General features: G+C 38.6%; 1 protein-coding gene across 1 annotated transcript in view; it reads left to right on the forward strand.

Annotated features, from left to right (window-relative positions):
• Positions 1-98: 98 nt before the first annotated feature.
• The window catches only part of NPHP3 (nephrocystin 3), a 57,731-nt gene continuing 42,701 nt past the window's right edge, over positions 99-15,128 (forward strand). Inside the window, exons 1-8 of the mRNA XM_032408691.1 lie at positions 99-494; positions 2,293-2,418; positions 2,930-3,080; positions 5,537-5,689; positions 6,931-7,064; positions 8,507-8,667; positions 12,254-12,410; positions 14,443-14,517. Of these exons, the coding sequence (XP_032264582.1) occupies positions 99-494; positions 2,293-2,418; positions 2,930-3,080; positions 5,537-5,689; positions 6,931-7,064; positions 8,507-8,667; positions 12,254-12,410; positions 14,443-14,517 (1,353 nt within the window). The remainder of the gene's footprint in view (positions 495-2,292; positions 2,419-2,929; positions 3,081-5,536; positions 5,690-6,930; positions 7,065-8,506; positions 8,668-12,253; positions 12,411-14,442; positions 14,518-15,128) is intronic.

A 15,128-nucleotide genomic window follows, 5' to 3' on the forward strand; every position in this document is an offset into this window, starting at 1 on the left:
CCACACTCCGCCCCTTCTTGCTGCCCCGCCCCGTCTCGTTTGCCGCGTTCCGCCCCCTCCTGGTACCCCGCTGGCTAGTAGGGGCGGCCACAGGCGTAATGGGGACCGCCTCGTCGCTCGTGAGCCCCGCGGGCGGGGAGGTGATCGAGGACACTTATGGGGCGGGCGGCGGCGAGGCCTGCGAGATCCCGGTAGAGGTGAAGCCCAAGGCCCGCCTGCTGCGCAGCTCGTTCCGCCGTGGCGCGGCAGCAGCGGCGGCGGGGGCAGGGCCCGGGTCGCTGCCCCGCGGGGCGGGTGGCGGCGGGCTGCTGGGGGCTAGCTTTAAGTCTACCGGCTCGTCCGTGCCCGAGCTGGAGTACGCAGCGGCAGAGTACGAGCGGCTGAAGAAGGAATACGAGATCTTCCGGGTCAGCAAGAATCAGGAGTTGCTGTCCATGGGGCGCCGCGAGGCCAAGCTGGACACGGAGAACAAGCGCCTGCGGGCCGAGCTGCAGGTAACGCCGGGCTCGGGTGCGCGCCTGGGGCAGCCGGGACGTGGAGAAGCTGAGAGTCGGGAAGGCCAGTGCACGCCTGGGCACTGCCAGGCTGGACTCTGGACGCCTGACTCTGTCCTTCGTCCATCCTGTCCCCTCTCCAAACCAAGTAGTTTTGAAAGTTGAGTAGAAACCGCTCTGCATTTTAATTTGAGGGGACATGTTTCTTGAGGTCTAAACTGATTCCTTAACTAACCCCGCCCCTCTTCTATTTCTGGTTCATTCATTCACACACCTCGAAGCAATTAGCCTGAAAGTGTCCTGAAGCAGCAAATGCCAATCTGCAGGGGACTCCAGGGAAGTAGGTCAGCCCAGAGCACACGGACACACAAAAGACTATGGTGACATCTGTCGAAGCAACTCATCAAACTTTCCCTAGGAGTTTTTAACTCCAGTCCCCACCTCCCCCCTTAAATTTTACATACCTCTCAGTTTCTTTGCGTGAAGCTTTTGAGTTTTAATGATCTTGAAGTGAATTTTTATGGAATGATTTTCACCATTTTAACTGCTTTGATTGAAAACGTTCCCTAGATGTAGTCAAATTCCCTTAATACATTTGATTAATTTACTCAAAAAACAATTATTGCGTGGGCTCCCTGTAGTGGATGTATTTTGACTATCAAAATAGTATATAAAGCAAAAGGTTCCTTTTCTATGACCACAGTTGTAAGACTCTGTGCCATCAGTTTGGGGCCTCTCTGAGCGTTGTGATTTTACTGTTTTGTTTTTTTACACTGTGGAAGAGACACCCCAGGTGTTCCTGGGCTCATCACAGTTAAAATGAATAAATACCTCAGACTGATTTTTCTGATAGGAAGAGCCTTCTTCCTTCTAGACTAGGCATTCTAGTCACCCCCTCCCCCACTAGCTGTTGTATTATTAGCACTGTTATCTGGGAAGAACTCCTTATCAGCAGTCTACCTGTTGTCTTACCAGTTTTCTTACTGGGCAATCTTGATGCCCTTGCATGTGAAAAATGGACCTGATGCATTTCAGATACCTGATTTCATGCTCCCAAGCCATTGTCCAGTGGATACTGCACATTATAGGGATAGGAAAAAGTGCTGGATCAACCAGGGCAGAGTGCAGTAAGAGCTGACAAATGTCACAGTCTCAGGTTCCTCCTGTTACCTTATGTAGTAGTTTTGAAAGTTAAATAGAGACCACTCTGCAGTTTAATTTGAGGGGACATACTCTCTTGGGGCCTAAACTGATTTCTTAACTAACCTGCCCCTTTTCTTATGTAGCCCTTTTGATTCCTTTCTCATGTAGCTAGGCATTAAAAAACTCTTCTGTATTTATTTAACCCATTCAGTCAGACATTTACTGGAGGCCTTCAATGTATCTGGCACCAAGAGGGCTCTGGGGTAGCAAAATGAAGAAGACATGGAGCCAAGGAGTGCATGGTTATGCAGAATTAATTATCCTTCAAGTTAAGCCTTATAAGTTACACTTTCTGTTCTGTTAAAGATAGGAAAACTGAGGCATGGGAAGATTAAGAATTTGGCACAGTATTTCAAAGAAAAAGTATTAATTTCTATTAAAAGTTTAGTGTTGAAGTGTCTTCATTTACTACAGTTCAAGCATATTTGCATTTTTTTCATTCCATGTTTGAATAAAATGGCAATATGTAGTTCTTGATAACGTAAAATAGTAGATTGTTACAATTCTGAGATATGTATATAGTATGTAGCTAGGATAATGTGAAATTTGGGAGGAATACTATTTTTGTTAGAAATAACAAGGTCCATTATTTCAGGCCCTTCAAAAAACTTATCAGAAAATACTTCGGGAAAAGGAAAGTGCTTTAGAAGCAAAATACCAAGCAATGGAGAGGGCAGCGACATTTGAACACGACAGAGATAAAGTGAAAAGGCAATTCAAGGTAAATTCCTTACATTTTTACCCCCAAAGTGACATAGAATAAAAACAGCATATTTTAAAAGTTTATATAATGCTGCGTAGATAAATAGAAGTGAATGATGTAGGAGTCCTGAAGGTTCTAAGAACCAGAGTAGAGCACTTCTTACATTTTTGAGTTGGACCTGGTAAACTTGAGATCACTTCAAGGAAAAAGTTTAAAAAAGTGAATATTGCAATAGGAAAGTATTTCCATATCGGGGGAAAGGCATTTGGAAATATTTGGGGATATTTTGTATGGGAAGGCATTACTGGCATCTAGTGGGAGGGGGACAAATTTGCTAAATATCAGCAGTGCACAAGACAGCCCCACGCCACAGACAGGGCTCCTGCTGGAATTCCAGTGGGTTCCAGTTACAAAAAAGATCAGGACCAAGTGAATATTGGTTTTATGAATGAAAGATTTTTCTGTTGAGTTGATGACACAACCTTCTGATTGTGGAAAAGGTTTCAAAATTGATATTTGTCTTTTAAAGATTTTTAGGGAGACCAAGGAAAATGAAATCCAGGACTTACTGAGGGCTAAGCGAGAGTTGGAGAGCAAACTTCAGAGGCTCCAGGCTCAGGGCATCCAAGTATTTGATCCTGGAGAGTCTGATTCAGATGACAACTGTACGGATGTTACTGGTAAATTCACTTCCTATGTATAATATTTTGAGCCTTCAGTATAGGTGTAATGATATCGTAGAGCCAACTTTGAATCCTTTTATAAGTTACAAGCGGTTGCTCTTACAAATAGAGTTGCACTTTCTCCCTCTTTCTCAGCTGTTACAACAGCAATTTTCCGTAAAGTCCATGACATTGTTAGGTGCCAGGTTTCCTTCTGTCTTAATTGCTCTGCCAAACTCACCCCATAGCTTTTCTCTTTCTGGGGTAAGACAGCTCCTCCAGGTCTCACCATGACATCTACATTTTAGCCAAGGGAAGAGGAAAGGGAATCCGTTCCTCTCTTTGAAAGCACACTCTGAAAGGTATACAGATTACTCCTCAAACCCCATTGGCCAGAACTACAAGCAGGAAGATTGGAAAGTGTAAACATTAGTAGGAGAGTCATGTATCCACCTAAAGTTTGAAATTCTGTTACTAAAGGTAGAAGGGGAGGATGGGTATTGGAGGACAGTTCATAGTCTCTGTCACCTTATTTTTCCACATAATGATATATTCTTTGCAACTATCCATTAGAATATCTGCATGATATTCCGCTGAGTGGCTTCCATTGCAGTTTTGTAAGCTACTCAGAAAGTTTTTATTTTATAATTAAACATATAAAATACGTTTTTTCCTACAGATAAAGAAAAGCCTGGAGTCCTAGAATGAAAGGGTCTCCCGTGTTCCAAGAAAATATTAATAAACTGTGATTGATACTGAAAAATGAAAAAGATTCTATTGTAAATGCAGTGTAAAAATGCAGTCTCTCTCTCATTTATAGGAAACTGCATTTTATTCTTTTTTTTTTTTTTTTTTTGAGAGAGAGAGCATGCTAGCAGGGGTTGGGGGGAGCTATGGGCAGAGGAGAGAGAGAATCTTAAGCAGGCTCCATGCTCAGCATGGAGCCCAACTCAGGGCTCGATCTCATGACCCTGAGATCTTGATCTGAGCCGAAATCGAGAGTCCAGTGCTTAACAGACTGAGCCACCCAGGTGCCCCATGCATTTTATCTTACAAACTGATTTTGAAGTAAAATATGGCAACTGATAATTGCCTCTTAATTTGCATTTTAGAACCACTGGAGTCTGACCAGCATCCAAGGATTTTTATTACTAACTTTTGAGGGGAAAAAAAATGAAGTGATTCTTACTGGATTCGAGTGGCTAAGAGGATGCTCTTATGCCCCCACATTCATCTTAGTGGTTATTTCAGTGTGGACATATGTTAAAATGTACAGTGTTTCCAAACTATTATATTGTAATTGCCTTGGCCAGTTAATAAGAACAAATTAATATTTCCTCCTAGGTCTTTCTTCATATTTTGATTTAAACCTGAAGAGAGAATGCTTGAGGGAACATCACTCATTTCACATTCAAAGACCTACAAATAATAATCTTATTTTTGCCAGAGATTGAGCCCATTACTAGTGTACTCCTATTTAGTCAAGGATGCCATGTAGATATTCTGGCAAATGTAATTTATTTAAAAAAAATATCAAAGATCACCTGGGTGGCTCTGTCGGTTAAGCATCTGACTATTGATTTCAGCTCAGGTCATGATCTCAGTGTCCTGGGATCAAGCTCCACGTAAGGTTCCATGCTCAGCAGGGAGTCTGCTTCTCTCTCTCCCCCCGCCCCTCCCCCCACTTTAAGTGCTCTCTCTCTCTCTCTCTCTTTCAAATAAATAATAAATCTTTAAAAAAAATCAAGATGTTCATAAGTACTTGTTGATTCAGACATTAATTTTGTTACTCTGGGAGGTTAAAGAAGATGTACTTTTTACATCCTTAGCTTACATCCTAATGAATTACCAATCTTAATTACAGGTGTGTTGGTAATGGTCTTCTTTTGAAATTCTCTCCTTCCAATTTTACACTGACACCTAAACCATAATGTTAGAAATGTTTAAAATTTTTGTATGGGGATATTTTTAACTGCCTCTGTTGTTACAGTTCCTTTGATTGTTATATACTTTATTTCTTTTCGTCTTTCTCTTTTTAATCCCCTCTTTGAATTTGAGATGATAACCAGAATTATGTTAACCAGCACCTTAGAACTTGCCAGAAGTTGGTGACAGAGTATTTTCAAAATCATTAAAGATTGAATATTTTCTGTATTTATAATATTGGAGCATTTTTTAAAATTAGAAATCCTGTTTATGCTGGAGTAGAGGGGGTGGGAGGGATGGGGTGGCTGGGTGATGGACATTGGGGAGGGTATATATTATGGTGAGAGCTGTAAATTGTGTAAGACTGATGAATCACAGACCTGTACCTCTGAAACAAATAATACATTATATGTTAATAAAAAAAAATTTTTTTAAATAAAGAGGGAAGGTGGATGTATTAAAAAAAAAAATCCTGTTTAGTATATATGATAACTTTTTGAACATTCAGTAATTTGGTTTTCATAAGATGAAATCTCTTGCATTTACAGCTGCTGGAACCCAGTGTGAATATTGGACTGGAGGAGCCTTGGGAAGTGAACCTTCCATAGGGAGTATGATCCAGCTTCAGCAGTCCTTCAGGGGCCCTGAGTTTGCCCATAGTTCTATAGATGTGGAAGGACCCTTTGCAAATGTCAACAGAGGTAACACATGCCATTTGCCAATTACCTTGGTAGTGACTGTTCAGGTACTATAATCTTGTGTGTACTGGAAGAAAGACCATCAGCAGGGCAGGAGATTTTTATCCTAGGTGTCTTCCACTGCCAAACCAGCATGTACTGGTGCTGTCACTGACAAGGGCTCATTAACTTACATCTTTCACATTGGGATCCAGATGATGCTCCACAGCCAGACTGGCCAGTCAGGTTCTAAAAACTTAGCTTCCAGCCTGAATTCTAGGTGTTACCGTTGATCAGTGAGAATCTAATGTAGATTAACTGAAAAGCAGGTCTTGGTCTTTTTCTCCATGTCTTTGATGCTGTTAAAGGTTGGAGAAGGTTGCAGAATGGAATATAAAACCTCACTTATGCAATGTAGTATCCTTAGTCAAAAGAATATTTTCATTATTTTTATATAATTTGGTGTCCAAACAGCTCTAAGGTCTGTTCAGAATTTCAATACCAGGGGTGCCTGGGTGGCTCAGTCGGTTAAGTGGCTGCCTTCGGCTCAGGTCATGATCCCAGAGTCCTGGGATCCAACCCCACGTCAGACTCCCTGCTCAGTGGAGAGCCTGCTTCTCCCTCTCCCTCTGCCTGCCTCTCTGCCTACTTGTGCTCGCTCTCTCTGTGAAATAAATAAATAAAATCTTAAAAAAAAATTTTTTTTCAATACCAGTGCAGATCTGAGTGTTATAAGTAGCTCCACTCTTTTTTCTTAAAACTACAAAATTGTCTATTAGCAAAATGAAAATAATTTTTTAATTATGGCTTTTGAATTAGCCAAATGTCTTAAAATGTTCTCTCTCACTAAATAGCATTACATTTTATGCCATTCTTAAAGTTTCTTTTTGACTTAATATATCTCAAGAATAATAAGTAGGTAAAACTATAGGCCAGCCTGGGAATGTAGGCTCTCCTGAAGTTGCAAACTCATTGAGCAGCTCATGTAACATAGGTTCAAGATACCTGACTGGAATCAGTGGTGCCCCAGCAACAAGGACCACCGGCAACATTGATTGCTTTATTCCCAAGGATAGAATTTGAGGGTAGAGAACTGTTCGCCTTCTAATATGTTATTCCAGAAACTGTGTCAGTATTCATGAGTGAGATCGGATTCCATTCTACCTTGCCTGTTGTGTTTTTTCAGACTTTTAAAAAAGTCATCTTGGCAGATGTTTTTCTGGTGATTTTCTTTTTCATGACCTTATGGTAAATTTTACTTTCAGATGACTGGGATATTGCCGTAGCTAGTTTATTACAAGTTACTCCCTTGTTTTCACACTCTTTGTGGAGTAACGCTGTCAGATGTTACCTCATTCATACGGATGAAACCCAGCCTGAAATGGATCTTTTCCTGAAGGTGAGGATGTTTATAAATTCTGATTTAAAATACAAGTCAGTATTGTGTCCCATTTATGATACTACTACACCTAAACCAAGTAGCTTACCACCTACCAGATTATATATCTTAAAGAGCAGGAAGAATTTAGAGCTTTTCTTTAGAGAAAATCTTGTTCAGTTGTTATCAGTACATTCAAATTAAGTCCTTGGAATGTTATGCTTTTGAATGCTTTATTACACGTTCTCCACAGTGTTTAAGACACATGTTGATAGTGCCTGCTTTAGTTAATATCTGCCCACTCTAGCGTTGAATCTGTTTCAGGTTGTAACATAATTTAACCCTTATCATGGTTTTTAATTTTTCAAGGTGGCCATTGGAGTTAACCTCAGGCAGAGGTGGGTGTACTACATACAACCTGTGGGCCAGAGCTAAGATTGCTTTTTACCTTTCTAAGTGGTTGGAAAAAAATCCAAAGAAGAAGAATGTTTGTGACATGTGAAAATTATATTAAATTCAAATTTTAGTGTCTATAAATAAAGTTTTATTGGAACACAAGTAGGCTTATTCATTTACATCCTATGGCTGCTTCACACTACAACGGCAGAGTCAATTGCAGCAGAGACTAAATGGACCCCAAAGACCTCTGCCAAAACATCCAAATTGTTAAGCTGTTACTAATTTGTAAGAATATTTGCCTTCTACAGAAAAAGTTTGCCAACTACTGTTCTCACTGCATTTGAAATAAATCTGCGTGTCACATGTGATACCCGCTGAATTAACATTCTCCAGGGTATTGAGTAAGGAACTTATTTAGCGTTCCTTTTTTATATTATTCAATTTTGGTAAAAAGATTAACTCTTTTGAAAACCAAAGTTTCTACTCACTAACTGAATATAGGTTATTACCAAACTGCAAACTGATGTTAAGGGAATTCCTCATTTATTGCATAATAATAAGTCATCATTACTTAGTAACCTAATTTGTTATAGACCAACATAGTTTTCATTTATACCTGTTTGCTTTAATGTTAATAATATATCATGGTGGACAGTTTTTACTATACAGATTCATGGATTTATGTTTTCCACTCTTTATAACAATAAAGCAGAAATCATTTATTATAATAATAATATTAAATACCAAAGGAAAATAGCCTAATATTTTTCTTCATTGGTTTAGGTTTTATTATGAAATAAATCATTTTCAGAGGTAGGAAACAGCCAAGTTACTAAGCTCTTATTATTTTTGTTTTAAAGGAAACTTGCCTTTTCTTTTAAAGATTTTCTTTAAAATATGATTATAAATATTTTTAAGTTTTAAATAAAAAAATATACAGCATAACCTGTTCTAAAACATGCTTTTTTATTTTGAGTAGTATGAAGCTGACTTGATCTTTAGTTAAATAAGCTGTGCTTTTATTATGTTTTCATTTCTTTTGTTTTGTTTTAATTTTTTTTCAGGACTATTCACCTAAACTTAAAAGAATGTGTGAGACAATGGGATATTTTTTCCATGCTATATATTTTCCAGTAGATATTGAAAATCAATACCTTGCTGTAAGAAAATGGGAAATTGAGAAGAGTTCATTAGTTATTTTATTCATTCACTTAACTTTACCAAGGTAAGCTGAAAATTCTGTCACTTATTAGGGGAGTTGTAAACAGAATTGAGATTACCAAATGAACTTCAAAGATAAGTCGTAATTGCATTCTTATAATCAAAAACAATCCACAAAATTTAATAAATTTTTTTACTTTTCATACTTAAAGAATTAAAATTTTACACTGAGTTGTTTAATAGGTTTCATAAGGTTAACATTATTAAAGTAAAGATCATTTTAATCAGGGGTAGCAAACTATGGCCCTCGGGCCAAATCCAGTGAGCTGTTTTTATAAATAAATTTTATTAGAATATAGCTATATTCATTTATTTATGTATTTCTACAGCTGCTTTCACACTACAACAGCAGAGTTAAGTACTGTAGTTACAACAGAGACTGTGTGTGGCCCACAGAGCCTAAAATGTTTGCTCGCTGGCCCTCACAGAACAAGTTGGCAACTCCTGATTTCAATAATCAGCATTCACCTTCATTATTTTCTTTCTTTGAATACAAATTGAGAGCTACTTGAACACTATTATCAATGTTAAATCAAATTTTTAATTCTCTGAGGAGCTTACTACTTAATTCCAGTAAAGTGAGCAATTTTCTTATAATGTGAATATAATTATACCAGTGAGTCTAGTCTGCAAATAAAGATTTTCTTTAACCAACTAGATACATAGATATAAGACAAAATACGTTTAATAAGAGGTTAAGTTTTCTTTCTACATTTGCTGTCTGATTGGCTTTAACCTTTCCAAAGCATTTTGTCTTTACTGAGGACCAGTTCTGACCTCACCTGTGTACAGAAGTATGTGGAGCCCTGGGCTTTATCAGACACCCTGCAGTGTAATCCATCATTCATCCTTAAGACTGCCCAGTGGCCAGGGGGCCACCTGGTCAGTGAACCTAACCCAAAACAACTTTAAGGATTCTTTCCACTTGATTGCCTTTAGTTGGGGTTCTTTTCCTCCCTTACCCCTTTCCTTTGCCTGTTTTTTCTTTTATATTTATTAAGGATATATTCTGTTTTATTTTTTAATGTCTGGGTAGTGTTTTATCTGTGGTGGTAATATATGTCATTTGTTGTTTTCCTCATTAATTCTTTAATCCTTGAAACCATCTTGTTTTTTCTTTTATCTTTTATCCATATTTAGTTAATAAAATATTGTACATTATTCTTATACTTTTAACATTTATTTTTATTTTTCTCATCTTGAATTCCTCTTAATCTTTTACCTGTCATTTCTTTGATATTTAATTACTTTGCTGGGCAGATTTCAATTTATCTTCTTCAACTAAAATTGTATTTATTTTATATTTTAAAAACTTTATTCTTCTTAAAGAGTAAGAATTTTCATTTCTAGGGGTGCCTTGGTGGCGCAGTCAGTTAAGCATCTGACTCTTGGTTTTGGCTCAGGTCATGATCTCAGGGTCGTGGGATTGAGCCCCGCATCGGGCTCCACACTCAGTATGGAATCTGCTTATGATTCTTTCTCCCTCTCCCTCTGTCCCTCCTACCTCACTCTCTCTCTCTCTCTCTAAAATAAATAAATTAATTTAAAAAAAAAGAATTTTAATTTCTAAAATTTAATTATTTCTTCACCTCTACTTTGCCTTTATTTTGCTTTAATTTTTCTTATTCCATCTGCTGATTATTTTATTTCCTTCATGTTTATTAGGAGCATGGCAGTAATGGTGGGCTTCACACTGTAAACGGGCTGGTAGAGCTTTTTTTTCTCTCAGGTTGTTCCTGCACCTCTCATGATGATTCCCCCATTCTTCTCAAAAGATGAATCTAGAAACATGTCCCCTGAGCAGTACCCAGTAGCCCTAACTACTTCTCTCCCACCAAAGACTGAACAAAATCCCAGATAATCCCAGATTTCATTTGAGCTCCACATGTCAATTCTGTAGGGAGTGATTTTAAAATAGGTACATGTGCCCAAAGAGATGCCCATTCTTTGGTATTCACATGGCCACAAACTTTTCTCCCAAAGCAATAACAAAAGAACCGTTAAAATCCAAAAATTAGGGCGCCTGGGTGGCTCAGTTGGTTAAGCGACTGCCTTTGGCTCAGGTCATGATCCTGGAGTCCCTGGATCGAGTCCCGCATCGGGCTCCCTGCTCAGCAAGGAGCCTGCTTCTCCCTCTAACCCTACCCCCTCTCATGTACTCTCTCTCTCTCTCTCATTCTCGCTCTCTCAAATAAATAAATAAATCTTTAAAAAAAAAAAAATCCAAAAATTATATAGAACATAGAATGATTTTAACAAGGGAAAAAATCTATGGTTTGGATTGATTGGATTGGCACAGAGCTATATAATAGAATATTACTCTGTTTTGTATTGGGGCTGTACTCGAACATATTATGTAAATTCTGAATCATGTAATAGCTCTCCTCTGCATATACACACCAATTTGCCTCTCTAGACAAACTTCATTTAATGCTTTTTAGAAAGGGGAATTGGTTCCAGTTTTCCTTGCAATGTAGAAAACACTGGTAGATACTTCCAAGATTATTCTAGAATTTGAATTATACTGAAAACTGATGTTATGGTACCCTATAGCAAAGTTAGAATTTTTTTTAAAGATTTTATTTATTTTTTATTTATTTGAGAGAGAGAGAGAACACAAGCAGGAGGGAGGGACAGAGGGAGAGGGAGAAGCAGGCTCCCCACTGAGCAGGGAGTCCGACGTGGGGCTTGATCCCAGGACCCTGAGATCATGACCTGAGCCAAAAGCAGAGGCTTAACTGACTGAGCCACCCAGGTGCCCCCAAAATTATAATTATTTTTCACCCCGTACCCCAGTTAAGATTTTACTAGCTATCTGACCTCCCCCATCTGCCTCTGGATCTCTCATACTGTATCTTGGGTATAAAGATTCAGGTCATTTAGGTCATTTATTGGATGAGAAAGTCTAAAAGACTAGAGAAGAGAAAAATCTTGAAGCATTGGGGTTAATAATGTTTGTACTTTAATTTGGAAATTATATATTTGTAAGTGGAATTAGGTTTCCATTTATTTGTAGTCTCATGAGACTGGTCCATTATTTTGAGCCATGTTTACAGTATTTTTGAGAGTTTTCTTCTTGTTGCTAGATTAAAAAAATTAAAGTTCTAAATGCTTTAAAATTCAACTTAAGGGGCGCCTGGGTGGCTCAGTCGTTAAGCGTCTGCCTTCGGCTCAGGTCATGATCCCAGGGTCCTGGGATCGAGCCCCGCATCGGGCTCCCTGCTCTGCGGGAAGCCTGCTTCTCCCTCTCCCACTCCCCCTGCTTGTGTTCCCTCTCTTGCTGTCTCTCTCTCTGTCAAAAAAATAAATAAAATCTTTAAAAAATAAAGTAAAATAAAAATAAAATTCAATTTAATGCAGAATTTATTGTACCTGTTCTCATTGTCTGCCAATAAACGCATTATTTTTTATGACTAAGCTGGAACAGAGCTATAAAAACATCCATTTTTGGAAAGCTGCACTTGTTCTGTCCCTGGGCTGCTTCCTGGCCCCTTGTCATTGCTGTAAAGTCCCATTATTGACACTTAGGTTGACTGACTATTTGCTGCCATAGCTCAGTGTAACACAAGAAATACTGATTTCCAACCTAGGCTGTTATTGGAAGACTGTGAAGAAGCTTTTCTGAAAAACCCTGAAGGCAAACCACGATTAATTTATCATCGCTTGGAGGATGGGAAAGTCAGTTCCGACTCCGTCCAGCAATTGATTGATCAAGTTTCTAACCTGAACAAGACCAACAAAGCCAAGGTAAAATTCATAAGGTTATTTTTTTTTAAGAACTTGCTTGGCCAAGAGAAGTGTTAGAACAAAGGCCATGAGGTGGGAGTGAGTGAGGGGAGATTAGTAGGACAGTTAACTGGGAGCCAAGGGTAAAGAACCTTGGAGACCATTTTAGAAACCTTGGTTTTTTTATTTGGAGTGAGATGGTTTTTTTATTTGTAGTTGTTTTTTTTTTTACTTGAGTCACTGGAAGACTTTAAGCAGGAGCAGGAGAAATGCAATTCTGACAAGAATGTTGTTACGCTGCTGTGTTGAGAATTGATTGGTTTGGAGGTAGGGGAGAAGGGTGGAGTTGGAGAGCTCTTGCAGTCACCAGGTGAGAGATGCTGGTGGCTTGGACCAGGGTGGTGATAGAGGAAGTGATGAGAAACGGGAATCTGGATAAGTTGACAGCAGAGCCAATAGACTTAGTTGTGGACTGTGAGAAAAAGAGAGGACTAAATAGCAGTACCCAGCTACAAAGGATAAGATGTGAGTGGACAAATCAGATTCTTTTCTGTTCCTTTTTTTCCTAAGTACTGAGTTCTTCTGTCTACTGTTGACCAAGGATCAGTGTAAGGAAGAGCCTTTTCATAGTAACCTTTTCTAAGAGCACTGGGAAAAGCAAAACAGTAATGATGAATGTGAGAGATTTGATCAGTCCTGGATGCATGGTGGAATAATTTTTAGAACAGATTGCAGGCTTTGCCTTACTGCACACTGAGATAACTTGAAAACGTTTACTGTTAATGTTAAGAATACAGTTGAGGGGCACCTGGCTGGCTCAGTCAGAAGAGCACGCAACTCTTGATCTCGGGGTGAGTTCAAGCCCCATGTTGGGTGTAACGATTACTTAAAAATAAAATCTTAGGGGTGCCTGGGTGGCTCAGTTGGTTGGGCGTCTGCCTTCGGCTCAGATCATGATCCCAGATCAAGCCCCGCATTGGGGTCCCTGCTCAAATGGGAGTTGGCTTCTCCCTCTCCCTCTGCCCCTCCCCTGGCTCCTGGCTCCCCTGGCTCCCCTGGCTCTCTCTCAAATAAATAAACAGAATCTTTAAAAAAAATATTAAAAAAAGAGAATGCAGTTGAAAACAACTCAGATTTGGACATTGTTTTTATTTCTCTGTGCTCATGCAAGAAATAATATCAAATGTGAACACAAGCATTTTTTTACATCATTTAGTATTGAAAAGCTTAAGACCAGCATAAACTAAAGAGCCTAACACAAAAAAGTGCATATTTTTTATAATCTCCAGAACCATTTCATTCTTTGCTTTAATTGTTTTAGTATGAGCCTAGTCCATAGGCCCCAAGAGGAAAAACACTGATTCTTCTTTCCGATCTTTATTCTATTTATAAATGCCTTTTAACAATGAATACACTAGGAGGATGAATTTATTTTATAAAAATAGGAGTAAAATAAGATCTGTCTACCATGATTATAAATGTAAATGCAAGATAAACTTCTACTCCATTTCACTTGATGTGCTTTGTAAAACCATTGTCTTTATCAACTATTAATCTCTTATTAGCAACATACATGTTCTCTATAGGTAGGGCATTCTTCTTTCAGCAAACTCAGAAGACTACTGATTTACACAGCCAAGTACCATTTTGCCTTTTTGTTTTGTAGAATTATAGCTTTACTCTCATAAAAATTGATTTTGATGTATTTTGAAGGTTATATATATTGAACGGCATGGAAGTACGTAAGACAGAATTTGGACACAAAGAAAAAAAGTATACTTTTTGTTTTATTGAGACATTGTTCCCATTGTTCACAATAAATCCCTCCTGTTACCTTGAACAGGTTACATAACTTGCTTCAGTTTCCTCTTCTGTGAAATGGAGGTAATAATAATAGTGTCTCCCTCATAGGCTTGTTGTGAGGACAGATGAGCTAATATGTGTAAAGTACTTAGAATGATCCCTGACAACACAAATTCTATAGAAGTATTTACCCCCTCTTGTTACTATTGTTTTCTTCGTGTTGTTGTTGAACTTCTTTTTTTTTTTCCAGATCATTGATCACTCCGGAGATCCTACAGAAGGAGTATATAAAACTTATATTTATGTGGAAAAGATTATTAAACAGGTAAATATGCATTCTTTATAAGATTTCATCTGAAATACTCTAAGGGGCGCCTGGCTGGCTCATTTGGTAGAGCACACAATCCTCAATTTTGGTCGTGAATTCAAGCCCCATGTTGGGCATAGAACATACTTTTAAAAAAAATTCTAAGACTGTTTTCCATAAAGTTGGGTTTTCCAGTAAAAACAACTTCGTTGTTTTTTTGCAGACAATACCTGGGAAGAGTGCCATAGTTTCTGGTGATTGTCTATCCTGTGGTATTATCATAGTATTACTAGTACCATGTTTCTTTATCTGTCATCTGTCTCACAAAGCTATTTGATGCCTCAACACCTGATTAAGTGTAAAATAGATTACAAAAGTGCTAGATAAAAAGTATAAGTATTTGAGGGAAAATATTTATCTTATTCAATAGAGTCTCCTCAGGTTTTGTGTGCACCTTGAATTTTTATAAAGTAGAAAAATCCTAGGGACACCTGGGTGGCTCAGTCGGTTAAGCGTCTGCCTTCAACTCAGGTCATGATCCCGGGGTCCTCGGATGGAGCCCCACGTTGGGCTCCTTGCTCAGCGGGGTGTCTGCTTCTCCCTCTCCCTCTACTGCTCCCCCTGCTTGT

Source organism: Phoca vitulina, unplaced genomic scaffold (assembly GCF_004348235.1).
Source record: "Phoca vitulina isolate PV1807 unplaced genomic scaffold, GSC_HSeal_1.0 scaffold10, whole genome shotgun sequence".
NCBI lineage: Eukaryota > Metazoa > Chordata > Mammalia > Carnivora > Phocidae > Phoca > Phoca vitulina.